The 22,157-nt window shown below is 35.5% G+C and overlaps 1 protein-coding gene across 5 annotated transcripts in view; it reads left to right on the forward strand.

Annotated features, from left to right (window-relative positions):
- KDM6A (lysine demethylase 6A) overlaps window positions 1-22,157 on the forward strand; it is a 276,748-nt gene that overhangs the window by 111,216 nt on the left and 143,375 nt on the right. For 4 of the 5 annotated variants that reach the window (XM_036742806.1, XM_036742808.1, XM_036742809.1 and 1 more), the window contains exon 5: window positions 15,449-15,507. In XM_036742806.1, coding sequence (XP_036598701.1) covers window positions 15,449-15,507 — 59 coding nt within the window. Of the gene's footprint in view, window positions 1-15,448; window positions 15,508-22,157 lie in introns of those variants that run through there. The other variant, XM_036742810.1, reaches the window with a different exon arrangement.

The following is a 22,157-nucleotide window of genomic DNA, read 5'->3' on the forward strand; positions in this document are numbered from 1 at the left end:
AAAGAGGTATTGTGATTGTGTTCAGTCATGCTTAAAGTCACGAAGACCTTGGTTCAAGTTGTACCTTTGACAGGCATTGGTTGGGTGACTGGAAAAAGATTTTAAATTTCTTCTTGCCCCAAACAGGTTTCTTTGTTAAAGGATGAATCTCTGGAAGTGGGAGGGGATTACACTGGAAAATGTAGGTAATACAAGAACAAAAGACCAATAAAATTTTTCGTTAAAAGATTTTTCAAAAATGCAATAAAGAAGTTCAGGTGATAGAAAGACACCCCAGTGTTTAAGATAACTTTGTCCTTATGTCCTGAGCCTAAGGCATGCCCAAAATGATCAATTTTGCTCATATGGCATGTGGCCCAAATCAAAACAAGCACCTCAATGTTTCAGACCATCCACTGGGTTTAATTTAAGGCCACTTAAGAGTAAAATGGTGATATAATATTGTCTGATTACTTTTTAAAGAACTGAAACATATTTGAAATGTTTCTGTCTTCCTAGTTAATTGTCTAAACTTGAGAATTTGTTTCTAGATAGATTTGTCCCTTTGACATGTCTAGCCCTTTTTTGGTTCTGATTTAAGAAGTGCTCCTTGTGCTGATGCCAATATGTGGAAAGCTAAGTACAACAAAGGACACATAACTATTTCTATAGGTACTCTATAGGAATTTGGAGTTTGTAATAGCTAACTAGAGGAGAGTCATCTTTTGTGCGCATTATTTAAACGTTCATAATTAATAACAAATTTTAATTATTAATTTTCTTCTAGTTTTATTTATATTTGGTATTTATCTCCTGTTTTTGTGCCTCTCTTATTTGCTTTATTTGATAGACTCCAGATCATTTGTTTTTCAAACTGGTGAATTCAGTTTATTTGGGGGTAAGGCCCACAGATTTGTACTTTGGTTACAAAGGGGACTAGGTGAAAATGGGAGACCGTTGCAAATGTGGATAAATCAATGCAGATTATGACTTCCTGACAAGATGCAAGCATGTGTGATTTATCACAAGAACAAATACCTCTGCTTAGCTTCCAGTGGCCCAAAATCGTAGCACTCTCACCTTTATCAAAACTCTTAATTGTGAAATATCAATTTTTTGGCATTGAAAGCTCTTTATAACTAATAGTGACCCCCTTCCAAAACTCCTTCATATATTGAACTACTCTGTATGTATTTGTCTTTATTTAGTTGGGTTTACGCTATATATTTTTTATGTGTACTTGTCTCCCCCATTAGACTGTAATCTCTATCTAAGTATGAATTGTTTCATTTTCTGTACTTTTATCCATAATGCTTATCAAAGTGCCTGGCACATGAATCCTTAGTCAGTATTGATTGATAGCACTTTTTTAGTTTTCTCACACTGTACTCTCCACCACTCTTTAGTTCAGCCATACTGTTCTTCTTTCCTTTTGTTGCCTAGAATGTTCCTTCTCTTATATCTGTGCCTTTGGGCAGTTTGTCCTTTGTGTCTGTCCCTTTTAAGACTCACTTCATCTTCAGGAAGCTTTTCCAGTTCCCTTGTTATTTATTAGTAAGTTCTCCTTTAAGTTTGCCTAGTTTGTATTTACTTTGCCTGTAATCCCTAAGGGTCTTAACTATTTCTGCCTTTTTCTTTATGTCCCACCCATAGTGGCCCATAGTAAATATTTAGTAAATGCTTGTTGATTGAAGTAGACACAGTTGTGAAGTGTGCAAAATTTTTCTCCTTTTTGTATTCTTTTACATCCTTTTCAGTATGTGTCACTTCTTGGCTTCTAATGGAAGAGCATTTTCCTTCTATTCCTTCTTTTGCTAATCTCTTCATCAAATAAAATACTGGTACCCTGGGCCCAGCCTACTTTATGCATCAAAAGACTTCAGACTTTTATCATCATTTAACAGGGAAGACCTAGATCCTTTTTATTCATTGTAGTAGACTTGAGGTACTAACCAATCTCCAAGTAGCTTGAAATCTCTTCTTTGATATCTCCCTTGTGTGTAGCTCTGGTTAGTTCACTTTTAGTTGTTCTGGCTTTAGGGGAATTTATTTTCCCAATACCTAGAGGTTTTAATTGAATATCAAAGTTTGTTTTCCAGAATAATCATACAAGTGGCAGTAAGTTTGATGGCACAATATATATTTTGTTTTCTTGCCTGTAATATGAGAGAATTGAACTAGATAATTCATATAATTTCATTTAGTTCTAAGGTTCTATAAATGTAAATTTTCTTATGAAGGACTGTCCTTAACTGAAATTCTTGACAGGCTTATTTCAAAGGACCCTACTAGAATGTGATACAAAGAAGGAACTATGGATTTGGAGTCAGAGCATATGGACTCAATTCCTACCTCTGTTTCTTACTAATTGTGTTACTTGGGCAAATCACTTGAGCTCTTTGGTTCCCTGCCCCCCGGTAATGGAGGATGGACTAGATGACCTCCAAAAGTCCCTCTTAATCTGTGATCCTGTAGTCATGGAATAAGGCTGTATAGCTAAATCAATTGTGTTACACATTTTCCCATTGCAGATATGCCGGTATACTCTATTTTTAGATGAAATAAACATCTTTTTAAAAGATAAGTAATTCCATAGCAACAATGTTATGCATTGGCAGAAAAGTTTTTAGGTAATGAAGTGTAGACTTTAAACACTTAGAAAAAAATCTTTTTAGATACATCAGACTGTAAATAAGCTGGAATCCTGAAGCTTCATCCTGTCTCTCTGTATGACCGTAAGTTACAGATCACTCAGTAACTCTTTTGTAAAATGAGGGAATTAAATTGGGTGATATCTGAAGTACATTCCAACTTCAGACCTGTGATCCCATGAACTGCTACTTCTGCAGACCCTCTATCTAGCCTTCTTAAGTTCTTCTCTTTGCTTGTATTCCTTGAGCCATGTCCTTGCTGTAGCCCAGGGGAAGGCCTGCCCAAAAACCATTTTCTGAGCAGTGGAAAATAGTTACTCCCTTGTGGTTCGTGGTCTGTTCCTGCCCAGCAGTCATTTCTCTCGGAACTCTGACCACTTCCTGTCAATCAGAGGTCTTATCAGTCTCTTAAAAAACCATAACAGTGAGATTTGGATGACTTTTAAGGTGGGTTGCATTGTGATATATATGGTAGTATTATTTAGAAACAGTGTGGGTTAAGTCAGTTTTATGGTGGTGTGATATAAGAGAAAAGGGTAAGATACATAATGTTTTAGCTGTTTATATGGATTTTCTTTGGTTAGCCTTGGAAACTTGTGGCATGTGGCTTTTTTTTATTGGCAAATATATTCTTAGTTATATGATTTATCACCAAACTTTTGACCACAGCATATTGAAGATTGCCTATAGTAAAAAATGCATGGGGCTACTATCTTGTCAAGACATTTCCAGTGTTTCATCCCTTTTAATAGACCTGGGAACCAATATTGGCTGTGCCAGAAGATACTGAGTTAGAAGGCCATAGCCAGCAATTTAATATCAGCTTTGGCCCCTCTGCTATTCCTTATTTCCATACAGACAAAGTCCCTGACTTCTGCCCATTACCAGTGGGTATATTTACAGAATATTCAAAAGCAAAAAATAAAATAGTTTCTCTATTTGATAACTGCCATCATGAGTTGGAGACATTTTGCTTCTAAGACTGCTGTCTCCTAGTTCATTTCCAGCATGTCTGTTTCTGTTTGCTTGCTCATATTGAAAATTGAAATTCATCTAATGAACCTGAAGGCAAGAACGTGGCTTTGAATCAGAGAAAATCTTATTGTATATACTATGTGACTAAAAAACTCATACATCTAATGCAGCTTCCTGTGCTTTCCTGGTTCTACTGATTAGTGAAAGGCCTCTGTTTTTGCATTGCAATGTAAGACAAGGAAGACTCAGAAAAGGGCCTGCACTACAGAAACTTGAGCTTCTTTAGCACACAGATTTACAGTTGATCTAGTTTTTCTTAGTTAGGGTACTGGACTTTTTACATAAGTTTCATATAGGTCTATTAAGAATAGATACTGAAAAAATCTGATTTCCTATTGGTTTGTGTAAGATTTCTAATGATTTATTAGTAAAAGTCAATCTGAATTAAATACTAAAAAAAGGTACTTAAACATTGTTCTCAATTAAAAAAAATAGAATCAGTGGGGCTTATTGACCTGCTGTAATAAGAGTGTTGCTTGCTGCTACTGTGGCTGTGTAAGACCAACAACAACAACGCACAGAAGGAGGGGTGCTAGCTTCTACTTGCTCCAGTTTAATTTTTAAGGTAGCATTTTCTTCAGTGGTCTTTTGGACCTCCTTTTCCATTTGGCTGATTCTGCCTTTCAAGACATTCTTCTCCTCATTGGCTTTTTGGAGCTCTTTTGCCATTTGAGTTAGTCTATTTTTTAAGATGTTGTTTTCTTCAATATTTTTTTTCAGTAGTTTTTTGGGTCTCCTTTAGCAAGTCATTGACTTGTTTTTCATGGTTTTTTTGCATCATTCTCATTTCTCTTCCCAATTTTTCCTCTACTTCTCTAACTTGCTTTTCCAAATCCTTTTTGAGCTCTTTCATGGCCTAAGACCAGTTCATGTTTTTCTTGGAGGCTTTTGGTGTAGGCTCTTGGACTTTGTTGACTTCTTCTGGCTGTATGTTTTAGTCTTCTTTGTCACCAAAGAAACATTCCAAAGTCTGAGACCAAATCTGAGTCCATTTTCGCTGCCTTGGCATGTTGCCAGCCAACTTACTTGACCCTTGAGTTTTTCGTTGGGGTATGACTGCTTGTAGAGCAAAGAGTACTTTGTTCCAAGCTTGAGGGGATGCGCTGTTGATTTCAGAGCTATTTCTACACAGCCAGCTCTGCCACATCAGCACTCCTCCTTCCCCAAGAACCACCAACCTGGACCTGATGCAAATCTTAAGCAGGCTCTGCACTCCTGCTCTGATCCATCACTTAATTCTTCCTACCAGTTGGGCCTGGGGTTGGAAGTAACTGCAGCTGTACTTCTGTAACTGCACCACCCCTGCTGCTCCTGGGGCGGTGGCTGAACCACGAACTCTGTGCCCCACAGCTTTTCCCACTAACCTCTGTTGTCTTTGGTGTTTGTGGGTTGAGACGTCTGGTAACCGCCAGAGCTCACTGATTCAGGTGGTAGGTAGGGCCTGTTCCTCCTGTCTCCTGGTCTGGTTGGTCCTGCTGCCACCCACGCTGAGCTCTGCTCCCCTCTGCTCCGTGCGTGTTAGACCTCATCCAGCGACCACCCAGGCTGTCCTGGGCTGGATCCCTGCTTCCCTCTGCTGTTTTGTGGGTTCTGCAGTTCTAGAATTTGTTTAGAGCCATTTTTTATAGGTTTTTGGAGGGACGTGGGTGGGGGGGGGGGGAAGCTCACACAAGTCCCTGCTTTCCAGCCGCTATCTTGGCTCTGCCCTGACATTTCCTTCTTTAGCTTATTTTATAGATGAGGAAACTGAGGCAGATAGGGTTAAGTGAAAGTGTCTGAGGCTGGATTGGAACTCAGGTCTTTCTGACTCCAGGCCTGGCACTCATTCACTTGGTACTGGCAGTTTTATAGCTTGTTAGAGATAGTTCGAAATTGTTTTGTGGAGTGGTTGGACCAGTTCACAACTCCACCAACAGTGCATTGGTGTCCCCAGTTTTCCACATCCCCTTCTGTTTCTGTCATGTTAGCATATTTTGCGGGTATGATGTGATACCTCAGAGTTTTACTTTGCATTTCTCTAATCATAGTGATTTAGAACATATTTTCATATGACTATCAATAGGTTTATTTATTCTTCTGAAACATATTCTTTGACCTTTGTGGAATAGTCCTTAATTTTATAAATTTAGTTTGATTTCCCATGTGTTTGAGAAATGAGGCCTTTATCAGAGAAACTTGCTAAAAAATTTTTTTCCCCAGTTTTCTACTTTCATCCTAATTTTGGAAAGCATTGGTTTTCTTTTTGGAAAATCTTTTTAATTTCATGTCATCAAAATTAATCCATTTTATGGTCTGTGATCCTTTCTATCTCTTATCTACTTACAAAACCTCTGTCCTTATCCATAGATCTAACAGTTTAACTTTTTTCATATTTCCCTCATTTGCTTATATAAGATACCACTCTTTAAATCATGTACTCATTTTGAGATTATTCTTGTATTTAGTGTGAGATGTTGATCTATGCCAAGTTTCTGCCAAACTGCTTTCCAGTTTTCTCAGCAATTTTTGTCAGATAGCGAGTTCTTGCCTCAAAAGCCCAGGATCTTTTGGTTTATCACACACTTAGTTAAATTGTTACGTTCATTTACTAGTTAGTGTATATTGGCTACCTAATCTATTCCACTGATCCTTCTACTTTATTTCTTTGGTGGTATGTGATGATTATTGCTTTGTAATGTAGTTTGAAATCTGAAATCTCATACTGCTGATTTTCCTTTCACATCTTTTTTTAAATTGGTTCCCTTGATAATCTTTACCTTTTCTTCTAGTTGATGAATTGTGTTATTTGTTTTCTAGCTCTATAAAATAATTCTTTGATAGTTTAGTATGGCACTGAATAAGTAAATTGACTTGAATAGAGTGGTCAGTTTTTATTATATTGGCTTGCCCTATCTATGAGTAATTAACATTTCTCCAACTGTTTACCTATATCCTTTATTTGTATAAAAGGTGTTTTGTGACTGTGTTCCTATATAGTTCCTGGGTTTGTCTTGGCAGGTAGACTCCAAGTATTTTATGCTGTTTACAGTTACTTTAAATGGATTTTTTTTTTAAATTTCCTCTGCTGCTGCGTTTTGTTTTAATATAAAGAAATGTGATGATTTATTTGGGTTTATTTTGTATCCTGCCAGTATGGTAAAAGTTAATTGTTTCAACTGGTTTTTTAGTTGATTTTCTCAGGTTCTCTAAATACACCATCACATCATCTGTAAAGAGTTATAATTTTCTTTCCTTGTTAATTATTCCTATTTCCTTCCATTCTTTTACTTGCCTTATTTCTGTTGCTAACATTTTTAGCACAATGTCAAATAATGGTGGTGATAATGGATATCTTTGCTTCACTCTTCATTTTATTGGGAAGGCTTCTAGTTTATCCCTATTATAGATTACGCTTGTTCTAGATTTTAGATACATACTAACTTATCATTTTAAGAAAACCCCTATGTCTTCCTCTGTGTTTTGGTATTTTTAATAGGAGTGGGTGTTAAATTTTGTTGAAAGCTTTTTCTGCATCTATTGGTATATCATTTTTATTGCTTTTGTTATTGATACAGTTAATTATGCTGATAGTATTTCTAATACTGAACTAGCCCTGAATTCCTGATATAAATCCCACCTGGCTATAATATATGATTTTTTTTTTATATATTGCTGTGATCACCTTGGTATAGTGCTTTAACTGAAATATTTGCATTAGTATTGTTTAGGGAAATTGGCCTATAGTTTTCTTTCTCTCTTTTTGTTCTCTCTGGTATAGGTATCAAAACCATACTTGTGTTCATAGAAGGAATTTGGTAGGTCTCCTTTATCTATTTTTTTCAGATAGATTGGAATGAATTATTCCTTAAATGCTTGGCAAAACTCATTTGTAAATCTTTCTGGTCCTGGGATTTTTTCTTAGGGGACTTAATTTTTGGCTTGTTCAATTTCTATTTCTAAACATAGGGTTTTTTAGGTATTCTATTCCCTCTTCTGTTAATCTGGGCAATTTATAGTTTTTAAAAAAATATTCATTCATTTTACTTAGATTGTCAGTTTTGTTGACATATCACTTGCCAAAATAGCTCTGAATGATTGCTTTAATTTCATCTTCATTGATGCAGTTGTCTTTTCACTTTTGCTACTGGTAATTTGGCTTCCCCCTTCCCCCCATCAAATTAAACAATTGCATATTATCTAATTTAATGTATTCTTTTTAAAATTGCTACTAGTCTTATTAGTTAAAATTTTTACTAATTTCAGTTTTATTTTCTCTGTTTTCTGGATTTCCATTTTGGTATTTAATTGGGGATTTAAAAAATTTGTTCTTTTCTGTTTTGTTTTTGTTTTGGTAGTTTTTTTTTTAAGTTGCATGCTCAATTCATTGATCTATTGTGTATTTTATTGATATAAGTAATTTCCCCTAAGTACTGCTTTGACTGCATCCCACAAATTTTGGTATGTACTTGCAGATGCATGTGCCAGTGCTCTTCCATGCCCTAGAACTGTGACCTGGAACTGTATATGGCAATGAAGTTGCCATACAGCCCTGTTCCTACCCACAGTGCTAGCGCAGGGATTAATCCCTTTCCACCCAGTTATCCAGTCCCCTTTCGGTTTCTGGGCTGAGACTTCTTACTGCTGTGGCTGTCGCATCTGCCTGCCTCCCTCCCAATCTTTGCCACCCCCATCCCCCATTTTTGCTATGCTGGCCAACCCCTGTCCTACTGCCTTACAGCTGATCTCCTAAGTTGTGCTAGGCTGGAAAAATGTTTCGCTTCCCCTTTTCTTGGCTCTGGCACTACAGAATTATATTTGAGATGTAATTTTGAAGCTGTTTGGAGGGTAATGTTGGGATAACTGGGCTGCAGTGCTTCTTTTACTCTGCCATCTTGATTTGGTCCTTCATGGCAGTTTTAGGAAGAGTAATTCATAGGGAAAGATGGAATGATATAAGAAATTATACTTGTTTGATGAATTTTAGAATTCATGATTATGGAAATAGGACACCCTAGTGTGGCATATTTTGAGGTGAAGATTCTATGAGGAAAATACTGAATTCCTGGATTAAGGACAGAGAGAATAGTCTAGAATTGTTAGGCAGTGTATCACCTGAATATGAATGGGGAGATATTATAGGTAACAGAGAAGAAATTATTAGATAGTGAGAGACAATAAAAATTAGGGAACAGGGAGGAGAACAAACATTTATTAAGTGTCTGTTCTATTGTGTGAGGCACTGTGCTAAGCACTTTGTAACTATCTCCTCGGAAAGGTGGGTGCTGCTGTTATCCTTACTTTACAGTTGAGGAACCTGAAGCAGAGAGGTTTGGTGACTTGGCCTAGGGTTACAGAGATAACAAGTGGTCAGATTTGAACTCTGGGCTTAGTTCCTCCAGGTCTGCATCCCTATCCCTTGCTACACCTAGCAGCCTCTTTATGGATATAATGTAACCCTCAAGGGAGGGAGGTCTTGCTAAGTGATGGTGGCAGAGAAAAATTTAAGTTTAGAAAGGTGGGAACTTCACAGTTATTTTAATTCTCAGTTCTCTTACTATTAGTGATTAGAGTATAGTTTCATTTGGTTATTGATAATTTGCCTTCCTTACCATTTATCTATTAGATGCATAGGCAGTACTATTGTCCCCACTTCCACTTTTAGTTGAAGTATCCCTTCCAGAAACATCAATTATAGTGATGTTTATGAGCTCACATTTGCCTCCTGCCATTAGAATTCTCTGACTCATCTTGCTTATTTCCAGTATTGCAAATTTGTGTTCATCTGAAACATGGCTGCTCTTTGATTTTTTTTCATCTTGTACCAATAGTGCCTTTAATATTATTATTTCTGATTAATAATCCCAGTAGATCTACCTTGTACAGTATGTGTTCATAAATATATATAGGCAGTTTCTTTTTCAGTTTAAATCTTGTTTAAATTTGGAAGACTCTAAAGTTTATCCATTTTTATTAACTCTTGTCAGTAGATGTGTGTACTCATTTCCTGTGTCAAAGCCTATTGTTTTATGGTCCCAGAATTCAAAACCCGGCTCTTCACTTCCCAAATGATCACTTTTTTTTTTCAAGCATTTTCCTGTGTTCTTAAATTCTTCAGGTTTTTGCCTTTACTTCAACCTTGTGTCTGTTATAAATAGTTTCAAGATCTCTTTTGATAGCATTATTTGTGCCAACATGCAGCTCTAAGGTTTTTATTGCCCTAGTTTGATTTGATGACCTTGGGAAAGGGGTTACATTTTTGGATGTATTCTGACTTATTTTGAGATATAATAGCTGTCTGTTCTATATCACTTTTGTTTGCAAGGTGTGCTTTACATGCAGTCTTTCATTTGATCTTTAAAACAACCATTTGGTGGTTGCTCAAGTATTAACCTCATTTTACAAATGAAGAAACATATTTTGTAGAGAACTTAAGTGACTTTAATGCCATTTTCATCATCTTGTTTACAAGGATAAGTCAGCATCCTTTGCAAAAATATTTCAGCCGGTGTATTGACTATTTGAGAATAGAGCAAATGTGTAGAAACAATAGTATTGCTGGTTTATTAAGACTGGCAGTTTTTTAGTTCTGCACAAAGTGATCAGGATTTTGAAACAACAAATACTCCATAGGCTGAGTACATAGTACATTCCTAAGTGGGTAATTTCTTAAAAAAAGTCAGTTGTCATTGAGATCATCTGAGTGTTGAAAAGAAGGATGGGCCCTGTGGTTCATTGGTGGGGAAAAAAGCAAAATCATGATTCCACCTAGTGACTAGATCTTGATTTAAATACAGTTTTGGACCAGTGATTTCTAGTCACTTATAATGTTCTCTCTTTCTTGAGTTAGAAAATAGCACATGGGTCATATAGGCTAAAGAAAATTTAAAAGGTACCTGTGTTAATACTGGATTAGGTAGTTAAGGAAAATGCCCTCCTTTCAGAAGGCAACTTTGGTCTTCCATGTAATTATTTTGCTATTCACTTTCTCAGCTGTAAAAATAATGAGAGACTAGATGGCTTTGAAATTGGACTAAATGACTGAAAATCTCTTCCTTCTGTCTCTTTAAGTTTTGGTCCTATGGATTAAGATAAAACTAGACTTAATATAATTGGCATCTGTCATGTGTTATTAATTCATTTTTTTTCACTTTGTTGTGAAAATCACTTCATAAAAAACGAATTCTTTAAGAAATAAGCTGATTGGTCATTTTTGAGTTGTCCATATGTTTCTAATGATATTCCAGTGCTATCAATGCATGGCAGAGAATTATGATCTGATCATAAGTGTGACTCATTCATACTGTGAAGAAAAATGCTCTCAGTCATTTAAGTCATAGGGACCTTGTATTCAGATGCTTAAGGATGTATTCAGAAATGTATTCAGATGTATTCAGAAAGTTAAGGAATTGTTGTAACTGTTAATTCCTTTTTACTGTATAACATGTCTAAATTACTTGCCTCTTGGGATCATAAATTAAAAGCTAAAAACGATCTTAGGGGCTGTCTTGTCCAACCTTTCCATTTTACAAATGAAGAAACTGAGGCCCAGAGTGGTAAAGTGAGTTAACCATGTGATTTTTATTAATATATTAGTGTTTTGTAGTAAGTAGTCTTAAGCTCAAATCATGCATTAATTTAGAATGGAAACAATATGGTTGAGGGGGAAAAACAAAGCATCTCAAATGACAGTACTACTAATTATAACTTCTGATGACCACTCAACTTGGACACATGGTCTAACCTCTCTGAGTCCTAATTTGCTTATTTAAAATGGAGTGGTTGTACTAAATGGCCCCTGAGATATTATTCTCTTAATCTTTTTATTTTCAAATTAATGTATTTTATGCGTGAAGTGTTTATTGTTTTGTAATTTCACCTGTAAAACTGAGGGGATTTCTATATTACATTTCTCTATGTTTTTATGAAACATTGCTATGAACAGGAAGATTCACTATACTTGATGGGATTTGAGACTTGTGAGCTAACAATTTTTATCATCATTACCTGGGTCTTTGGGTTCTTTTAGATAAGTAATTGTTGGTTGGGATCCAGTTTATGACACATAAATCAACATATATGACTTTAGATGTGATTTTCATTTGTGCACTTATGTTTCAACAATCCCGCTAGCAGCTTCTATGGGGGTGTAAGATCCACCCACAGCCAGCACTGGGAAAGCTGCCAACAGCACAGGTTCTTTTGATCTGCTTTAATAAGGAAAGCAAGGTTAAAGAGGTTGACAAGCTTACTTTAATTCGGCATACAGAGAGCATTCACTTAGTTCAGGGGAAGAGACCAGCACACTGAACTTCAGAGGAAATTACAAACAAATTACAAACATTAACAGACAGACCAAATACAGATTCATAGTTATCAACATCTAGGTTCAGCCCGGGAGCTCAGAACAAGGGCTGGCCCAAAGTCACGTGCCACCAGTGCTGTGAGTAAGAGAGCTCCAAGGAACAGATAGCCAACCCCCGATTTTTATATCTTTTCCAGAGTCAGGGGTGAGTCACACATGCGACTCACCCACGTGACCTAGAATCATCACAAAGAGGCGGACTTAAACCCACATGGTCTAAGAGCCTCTGCTCTCCCAGACATGTAAACTAGGCCCTCCCTGGAGTTAGCCCTACCTTGGGCCCCACCTTAGTTGCCAATCCACACCCACTAAGGTTTTACACCTAATAGGGGTTTGGGCCTGGGGCTTACCACCTAGTAAGGCTCAATGAATTACTCAAAAGGAACAAAAGCCAAACTATTCAAGGGTACTTGTTGAACTAAGTGCTAAGGAGCCCATTTTGCTTACCAACACAAATTATGTGGTCATAACTACCATCTTCTTTTCCCTTTATAGTTGCACAGTTAGTTTTGTTATTTCATCCTCATCCTGTTCAACAACAGGTCCTTTAACAAAAAATGTTTCCCCCAAATCTTTTTTTTCCTAAGTAAACTACTTTTGGTGGGTGAGGGAGGCAATTAGGGTTGTCACACATGCATCAGAGGTCAGATTTGAACTCAGGTCCTCCTGACTCCTGGACTGGTACTCTTATCTGCTGTACCACCTAGCTGCCCTCCTGTAACAGTAAGGCAAGATTCATGACCTGAATATAACCATGAACATGCCTGTAGAGTTCAGAATCGCAAAGTATAAGAGATTCTCTAGGTAGAAGGCAAGGGAAGTATAATGTTTATTTAGACAGCAGAGGATCAAATCCCAGAACCAATAACCGAAATTTGACATAGCAGTAATTGTATTCTAAAACCAGTAAGTACACCTCAATGAAACCATAAAGAAATTATAACACAGTATTACAGCAAGGAACCAAGTCATCCTGTAACCTTCCCCCCTGCTGGGGCCTTCCCATAAGCACTCAGGAGTCCCAACTGTCTGCTTGCCTGCGTTCTCTCCTCCCTCAGTTCTCTGGTCTGTGCAGCTCCCTGGTTTCCAGTCTTGGTTCTGTAACTCTCTCTGCAGCTCTGTTGACTCGGAGTTCTTACTCCTCCTCCTTGGGTTGAATTCTGACTTTATAATGGGTACAGGCTCTCTCTCTCTCTCTCTCTCTCTCTCTCTCTCTCTCTCTCTCTCTCTGTCTCTCTGTCTCTCTCCCCCCTCCCCTCCCTCTTTCCCTCTCTGTCTCTGTCTCCCCCCCCCCCCCCCCTTCTCTCTTTCTCCCTCCTTCTCTGTCTCCTCTCTTTCTAGCAGGGGTGGGAGAAGAAATACCAATAGAACCCACATACCCATTTACAATTGCAAATCAGAGACAAAAGGAGAAATGAAAAAAGTGATGAAAAAAGATTTAAAGATTAGTAATTAAATGGTGCTCCCTCTCTCCCTTCCCCTCCCTCCCTGCCCTTTTCAGCAAAAGGGTTTAAGCCTGGGGCTTAGTACTTAGTAAGTAAAGAGTATAGGCCTAGGGCTAAGCACCTAGTAAGTAAAGATTGTAGGCCTGCCTACACAAAAACCTCTTATCAAGCTTCCCTTAACTAGTCCTACCTGAGGCTATTGAATTGGGTGGGGGGAGGTCTTTAATCACTGATTGGCATCACACCTCCCCACCCATTCTTGCAGCAAGTTGCTTTGCTAAAGTTCTCATTTCCAAGGCAAATGAGAACTGATTGAAATTTGCTAGAAAAAGAGCCATTGTCCAATTGGTAAGTGGTCAAAAGATATGAACAGGCAAAGGAATCTCTCTATAGTTATGTAAAACTATAAGAGATGTTCCAAATTATTTATAATTGGAAAAATGTCAGTTAGAACAACTCTGAGGTTCAACTTCATGCACTTCAGATAAAGTTGACTGAAATGAAAACTACACATTTTGGAGCAAGTATGGCAACACATGTACTGCAATGTTGGTGGAGCTGTGAATTGGTATACGGAGTCTGTAAAAAAGTTTGGAATCATGCCAAAAAGTTATTATACTGTGCATACTTATTAACTCACCAATACTACAAACTAGGCCTATACCCGGAAGAGATAAAAGAAAGAGTTCCTAAAAATACACAAATACTTTTTGGTACTGATAAGAAGCTGTAAACTAAGGTGATGTCCATCCCTTCAGCATTTAGTGAAGTGTCTGGCAGACACTTTAACGAATGTTTGTTCATTTGACTAGAATGACTATACAGGTTATGAAGGTAATGGAATTCCATCGTGTTGTTTTTAAAAAAAAGATGAAGATGGTTGCAAAGAAATCTAGGAAGACATGTATAAACTGATGCAAAGTGAAATGAGCAGAATCCAGAAATGAGTTGATATTATAACTGCAGCACTATAAAATTGAACAATTTTGAAAGATTTGAGAATTCTTTTCAACGCAGTGATCAGCTATGGTCATCCCAGAGGATAGAGAATGATACAGAATGATAGAGAATGCTGTCCTCCTTTGCACAGGAAGGTGAATATGGAGAATGATACATTTTTGGACATGAGAAAGTGTTTCGCTTGACTATGCATATTTATTACGATGGTTTTGTTCTTCTCTCTCATCCTCTCCTCCCCCTCTTCCTACTGCTCTTCCTCTATATCAGCCGTATCCAAAAATACAAATAGATCATTTGTTAAAAACTCAAAGATCCTAAGTACTGGCATACAGATTCACTGTTTATCAATAGTGGAAGGCAGTGCGGCAGAAATATAGTTTATACCATATACTCATACCATATACTGAAAAAGTTGCCTACCACTTTTTAAAGGTTGCAAATAATTAACTCTTGCTCCATATTTTGTTTTTCCTGCATCAGCAGTATGTTCCAGCAAATCCTGAGCATTTCTAAAAATATTTTTTGCGCTTATAATAAATATTCTAGTTTTTAATACATTTATTCTTTCCTTTGATAAAATCATGTTGATGCTAGATACATGAAATTGAATTTGAAACAAAGTACAAAAAGTACAGAACAGGGTTATTAAGAAATAGCAGAACAAAGCCAAAGGAGTACATACAGTAAATTCAACCTTAAAGTAGAGAGTCCAATCAAGACTTAATCAATGAAGAATTCAGAATTTTATTCTTGATTCCTGGGCATGCTGTTGCTGCTGGATTTTTTTTTTTCTTAAACTAAAATGTTTGGAAAAGTGTGATGGGATGTAATTTTATTCCGCTAGGTTTTTACTGTAGCGATTTTTGGACTCCTATTTTCTTCTGCCTTTTTTCTCATTCCTATGTCATTTATGAATTTATTAAGAATAGAATGTTATGCAGGAAAACTTCATGCACTTACATTTGTTGCTAACAGATATGCATTTCTAAAATGTGAGTTCTGTATGCCTTTCTAAAAAAAGACTCTTTTCTTTGCAGAATGCTGCCTTTTTATATGGCCTTGGATTGGTCTACTTCCATTACAATGCATTTCAATGGTAAGTCAGCCTAAAATGAATGGTAATTCTTTTCCAAAATATATGTTCTTTTGGTATATAATATAAAATTTTAATGCCTACTTAACATTTTTTTGTAATAGAATGTTGGTTTCAAGGTATCAGAACTTCAGAATTATGAACCGTTTTCATGTTTATATATTATTCTCACCTGAAGTTTCATCTCATGCTCAGCTAAAGAAAGGGGGGGAGGGAGTGTTAGTGCAGTTGAAAGAGCAATGGGTTTGAACTTAGAATTAACCTGGGGTTCAATTCTGGCTTGTTTCCCGATATCATTGTGACGTTTTTGGGTAAGCTTCCATTTCTTTCTAAATTAGATGATTCTTAAATTTCCTCATAATCCTCAGTTTGATGTGGTGTAAAAGTTTGTGTGAATTAGCCATGAGACAATCCCAATATTGGATCATAGGGTGAATCTCATTAAAATCATGTAAAACAAAGATACTTACTATTGCTGCTTCTACTTATTATAGTATTGGTAATGGTAACAACTGCAGTATTCAGGAAAAATCATTTAAAGAGATGATATGGAAGTATAGCTAGAAATTTGAATAGTCTCAGTAGAGTAATTTAAGTAATAATTGTTTTTATTGAAACGAGATAAGGGATAAATCAGTAGTTAAGAATTTATTCAGAGAGCCATCTTACTTTATGCTGGGCACTATACTAGGAACTACCTTTGAATCTGTATCTTTTCTTTTCTTTTCTTTCTCATAATACTGTCCACTTTTGTCTAATAATATGATTATTGTCCCATGGAAAAGACACTGGCTTTTCTTTTAATTTTTATAAAGGAAATTAATTTTTTCTATAATATGTAGTAAAAGAACAGATTGCTGTGCCAAAAAGATTCAACAATCTAACAGTTTTGTTAACAGTATTTAAGCTTATCTTTTGCTCCATAGCCTCACCGGCATTGCTTTGTTATCTTTAGTTATTTCAAGATAATAAATGAAAGTGTCTGCCTCTTTGTGCTACCCTTTGAAGTAATTACTTTTTCTAGATATACATTATATAAAGATAACTATTGAACTATATATATTGATATAAAAGGAGGCAGAAACAATCTGATTGATGTTGAGAGTCTTTATGATGTAGAAATCAATGTAACAATGATTATAGTCTCCAAAGTAATTTATATATAGATTTACTGCATATCAACCAAAAAAACTAAACAAAACTAAACAAAAGTGTAATGAATATCATGAGGCATTCTTCAGAAGTGGAGTGGTTACCTCATGGAGTACTTTTACAATATTCAACTTCTCAAACTATATACTACAACACAAAAATTTTAAGATAGATGAAAAGAAATCAGACTGTAGCTATCAGACCAGTTAGATATAAGAACTTGTATTAGATTAGCCTAGAAAATTTTAAAGTAGGGAAAGGATTCCCTCATTATTTAATAAATGAAATTGGGAAAAGTGGTTAGCAGTATGGCCAAAAAAAATCCAACCCAAAAACCTGTATTTCACACTATACGCTATGTTTAGTTCTAGGTAGGTAATAGACTTAAACGTTGAAAAGTAAAATAAAAAATAGTGAGACGACATATTTATTCTTTTGGGAATGAGTGTTAGCAGTTCATCATTACAAAAAGAAGAAATTATTTTGGACAAGACAAATAAATGCTGTTACATACAAACTGAACAATATCTATATAAAATTTTATATAGAAAGGAAAGTTTCATCCTGGAAACAATATTTATGGTTAAATGTAACACAAATTTATAACGTCCTTAAAGTGCCAACAGAAGTATTCAACAGAACTTCCTAATCTGATAAAAATGTCAAATAACAATGAGCAAAAAACTTATAGAAGATAGTATAAATTTTAGTAGCTTGAAGAATATTCAGCTTCACTAATAATCAGTGAAAAATGCAAATTTATATAAGTGGTATGCCATATCTATCAGAGATATACTAAAAAAATTACTTTAAAAAAATGTGAAGTCTATAGAGCAACAGATTCAATCATATGGTGCTTATATATATTGCATGTTAAAATTGAGGATGGGAGATAGAATTCTGTAAAAATTAAAAGAAAAATTATAGTTTTTGGACATGGCTGGAAATTATTGTTAAAACAAAGCTCCATACATTCAGAGACCTTTGTAGCAACATTAGTTCTTACTACAAAAATGTTCAAAATAAGTTCAGTGCCAAGCAGTTTCGGCATGGTTGAATTAGTCTTATATTACTATATTAGAATACTGTACTATAATTTCAATATTGATGAACCTGGCAACTAGGAGAAATTCTATAGAAAGATTTTTGTTAAATACCAAAATTTGCAGAACCATAAACATAGTATAGAGTATAGCCTATATATAAAATCATAATTTATATTTTAATATATTGAATATGAAAGAATATACATGAAAAATTGCACAAATGACAAATTGCTATGAAAATTGTTTGATAATGCTCACAAATTAAAGATTTTATTGGTTTCCTTCATGTTTAAAGTTCAAATATGTAATTTTTTTAGTCATAGTATTAGTGCTGTGTTGTCTGTTGGTGTTTCATTCTCATTTGCTTCTCAATTAAAATGCCTGAGAGTCATGAAACAGGAAGATGTACCAGCAATCTGAATACATTTTCAAGTAGGAGGGGGAGACAAAATGAAAGTTAAGAGAATCTGTGTTGAAAAGGACCTTTAATTATCATCTCTAGTCCAATGTTTCTTAAACAGTTCGAGGAGTGCTAAAGGTAGCAAGTGGAAAGAGTTGAAGAAGTCCTGACTAGTCTCTCACATGTGTGGATGACAATTCCCTTTTAGAATATACTGGCGGAAGTTGCTATCTAGCTGTTGAATGATAACCTCAAACAGAAGAGGATCTTCTGTCTTCTGAGGCAGACTCTGTTACTTTAGACGGTTCTAATTTTGAGGAGAAGCTTATTCCAAACAGAGTTTGCTGGCCAATCATTTAGCAGTTTAGATCAGTTTTGGTGCAGTGGACTCATCTTCATAGAGTAATATTTTTGAATATGTAAATACTAACAATTATATTGAGAACAATTATCAGAACTTTTTTTTAAGTTCCAGTTTTAAAGACTCCAATTAAAAGAACTCTTAGGCTACTTTTTATTAGACATTTTGAAAACATATATAATATGGACTTAAAGAACAGTAGGAAAATACCTTACTCAATTCTTACGTGACCCAAAATACTCTCTATAACACCAGCAATCAATTTATCATCTAGCCTTTGCACGCAAACTTCCAGTAAGAAAGGTTTAACCCATCACTTCCTAAGAAAGCCCATTCTACTTGGGACAACTTTTCAACTTGCCCAACCTTTGAAATACTTAAATTATGGTATTTCTGTTCCCTCATAAGTCTTCTTTAGGCTAAATATTTCCATTTTCTCCAGTTGATCCTTGTATGCCATGGTCTGTAAATCCTTTGTTAGTTCAGTTTCTCTCTTTTGTGTGTATTCCAGTTTGTCATTATTATGTTTTTTTAAAAATGGCATGGGAAAAATAGATCTTTATGTATGTTCTGACCCAGGATGGTTATATGGGATACAGCAGAACTGTATATCATCTTTCTTAATATCCTATTTTTTTTTCCTCAACAAAAATCTCTTTTCTCCCTTTCCCTTCCTCCTTGTCTTCCCTGACAATGAAAATAAAGGAAAAAAAAACCATATTAATTGTTCATATTCAAGCCAAACAAATTTGCCCCATTGGCCTTGTTCAAAAAGTGTATCTCAGTTAGTGCTGAATCTTTTCATATCTCTGTCAGGTAGTGGGCAGTACACTTCAGTCCATCAGTATTTACTTTCTCTATACCAGGTACTGGGCTAAGCTTCTTCATCAGTTCTCTAGAGTTTTGTTTGTAATTGTTCATCAGTTATGAATTTTCTTTCAAAGTTGCTTGTCTTTACAGTGTTGTTCGTGTACAAGAAAAAAAATACTACTTTCTTTAAAAAAAAAAACACCTTAAAATATATGTGTAAAAGGACCTTTCTTTAATATAACAAATAGTATCTATATAAAATGAAGAGCCAGTATTTTATGTTTGTTATCTATCACCTTACACTTCTGAGAGCTTTTCTGCATCCTTTAGAGCTGTCTGAAACTAGCGTTAACTCCTTTTGTTAATTCATGGTTCATTTATTAAGTTTCTGCAATGTATATTGTAGAAATTATGAGCAGAAGATAAAAAAGACATGAGCAGAAGCAGTCACTGTTTGTCTTTGTCCCTTGGGTAACTTATACTGAGCCTATCCATTTATAACCCCAGATCTCTTTTCTTGTGAACCACTGTCTAGACCAGTGTTGAATTTTTTATTTTTTTATATATATATATATAATATTCATCCTTATTAAGATTTAATTATTAGATTTAATATTATCTTACGGTTGTTAGTTTGGTGAAGTAAGTAGAGAACCAACCTTTAAACTACTGACTTCAAGTCCCACTTTTCACCTGTACATATCTGGTATAGGTAACTCACCAAGATTCTGAAGTTCATAGAAATTGACAGCTTATATTGGTAGAGGTTATTCCTTAGGACCCCCGTGATGTGACAGATTCAATTTTTATCCCTATTCCTTACTGAATTTGATTAATCACTTTAGGCTGCCAGTGTTTCTGAATTCTTAACTTGGCCACATTGATTTGATGTAATATTCCCCAAAATGAATATACTCCTTTTTGAAAATCTTCTATACTTTATTGATTGAATTAGCACCGAGAACACAAAGGACAAATCCTCTCACACTAGTGTAGTACAAAGTATACCTGGATAGGAATTATATCTATTAGATATTATAGGATTAAAAGTTGGACTTGATAGCAATTATGGATTTGAACTCAGGACTTTTGAGTTCAAGTTTAGTGTTCTTTGTACAGTGAAGGGGAATGGGAGAGTAGTTAAAAGATCCTTTTTGCATATGAAGGTTTGAAGATTTACTTTTCCTCTATTCTACTTAGCTGAACTATATGAGACAGTTTCCAAAACTTGTTAACCTCTATAGTCTGTTTTATTAGCTAAGAAATGCATATTTGGGTTTAGGGAATGATGAAAGATCAAAAATCCCAGGTACAGTTAGTGAAGTGCTAGGTCCTAGTTTTTCTTGTATTTTGATTGGTAGTATCAAAATAAAGAATTTTGTTGTGAAACTAAAGACTTAAAATTTATAAACTTTAGAAGATGAGCCTAATTATATACAATTACATGCAAAACAAACATGTTCTTTTTTAACTGTTAATTTTTGTGAAAGGTTTTCGAGATAAACTGGTATCACAGGGCATAGAGGAAAAGCTGAATTCAAATTTTGCCTCAAACACTATGTGTATGACCCTGGGCAAGTAACTTAACATCTGTTTGACTCAGTTTCCCCAGTAGGAAAATTGGAGATAATAATGGCACAGACCTTGTAGAGTTCTGAGGATTAAATGAAATATTTGTAGAAAGCACTTAGCACAGTGCTTGGCACATAATAGGCACTAAAATATGCTTGGTCTTTTCTCTTGCCATACTTGTTCCTCCATGTCTGCTACAACCCCATTCAGTGAACTGTGAAATGAATTGACAGTGACTACAATATTACATTAATGACAGTCACCCGGGAAATTTAGAGGTGTAAAGGAAAACGGAAAAAGATACGAGCAGAATTTTATAAGAAACTGAGAAAATGAGCTGCAAGACTTTTTCAGGAAGTTTAAGTAGTGACCCTGTTGAGAACAGATAACATTGTGGTTGACAGTAGATGAAGTAGTATGTGAATGGAAGTGGCCATTAGTGCATGGTTAATCCAAAGTTATAGTAAATTTTCTATTATTTGGTATATTTTTCCTCTACTAAGAAAGCTTAGTAATGAAGATCTTGAAAGTGGATAGATACTGATCTCCATTTGTTCAGCAAACATTTATGTACTCCCTTTCTGTTTCCATCTCCTCAGTGTTGGAAACACCGAATTCTGTGATAAAAATTATAACTTGAGAGGTATCTACAGTAAAGAACCTTAAGATGTTATAGTTTTTAACTCCTTTGAAAACCAAAATTGTTATTTTGAGCTGTATATATTTCAAATCATGTTGATTTCCTTTTCAGAACCTATATAACCTGTTTAGGTGAGTCATATATGTCTCCTGCTGCATTTTCTTCATTTGGACAGTAATCCTAATAAGCAGTTCAAGTCACTGGAACACATAGGATATCTGTGAGTCCACACTTATGGATTCCTATAACACATAAGACATTCCAAATGAAGGTACGAACTCACTCCTCACTAGAACAGAGACAGGTAGCTTAAAGAAAATCAAGGAGATTCAGGAAGAAAATCCCAGAGAGGCATAAAGTAGGTGGGGTTGAATACCCAAGTATCTAAGGTCATCATGCAGATGTGGATTTACGGTCCATATGTAAGTCATGGTAACTACAACAGTAATAATAACCTGTATTTATATAGTATTTCGCAAATATTATTTCATTTTATCCTCAGGATAACCCTAGGAATTAGCTGTTATTATTATCACCCACATTTTATAGATGAGGAAACTGAGGCAGGCAGGTTAAGTGACTTGCCCATAAGTTTTGAACTCAGACTATCCACGTTTCTGTCACGAGCAAGTGTCTGGACTGACTCAATAGGAAATTTTTAAAAGAAATTGT

The sequence above is a fragment of the Trichosurus vulpecula genome, chromosome 2 (genome assembly GCF_011100635.1).
Source record: "Trichosurus vulpecula isolate mTriVul1 chromosome 2, mTriVul1.pri, whole genome shotgun sequence".
Lineage (NCBI taxonomy): Eukaryota > Metazoa > Chordata > Mammalia > Diprotodontia > Phalangeridae > Trichosurus > Trichosurus vulpecula.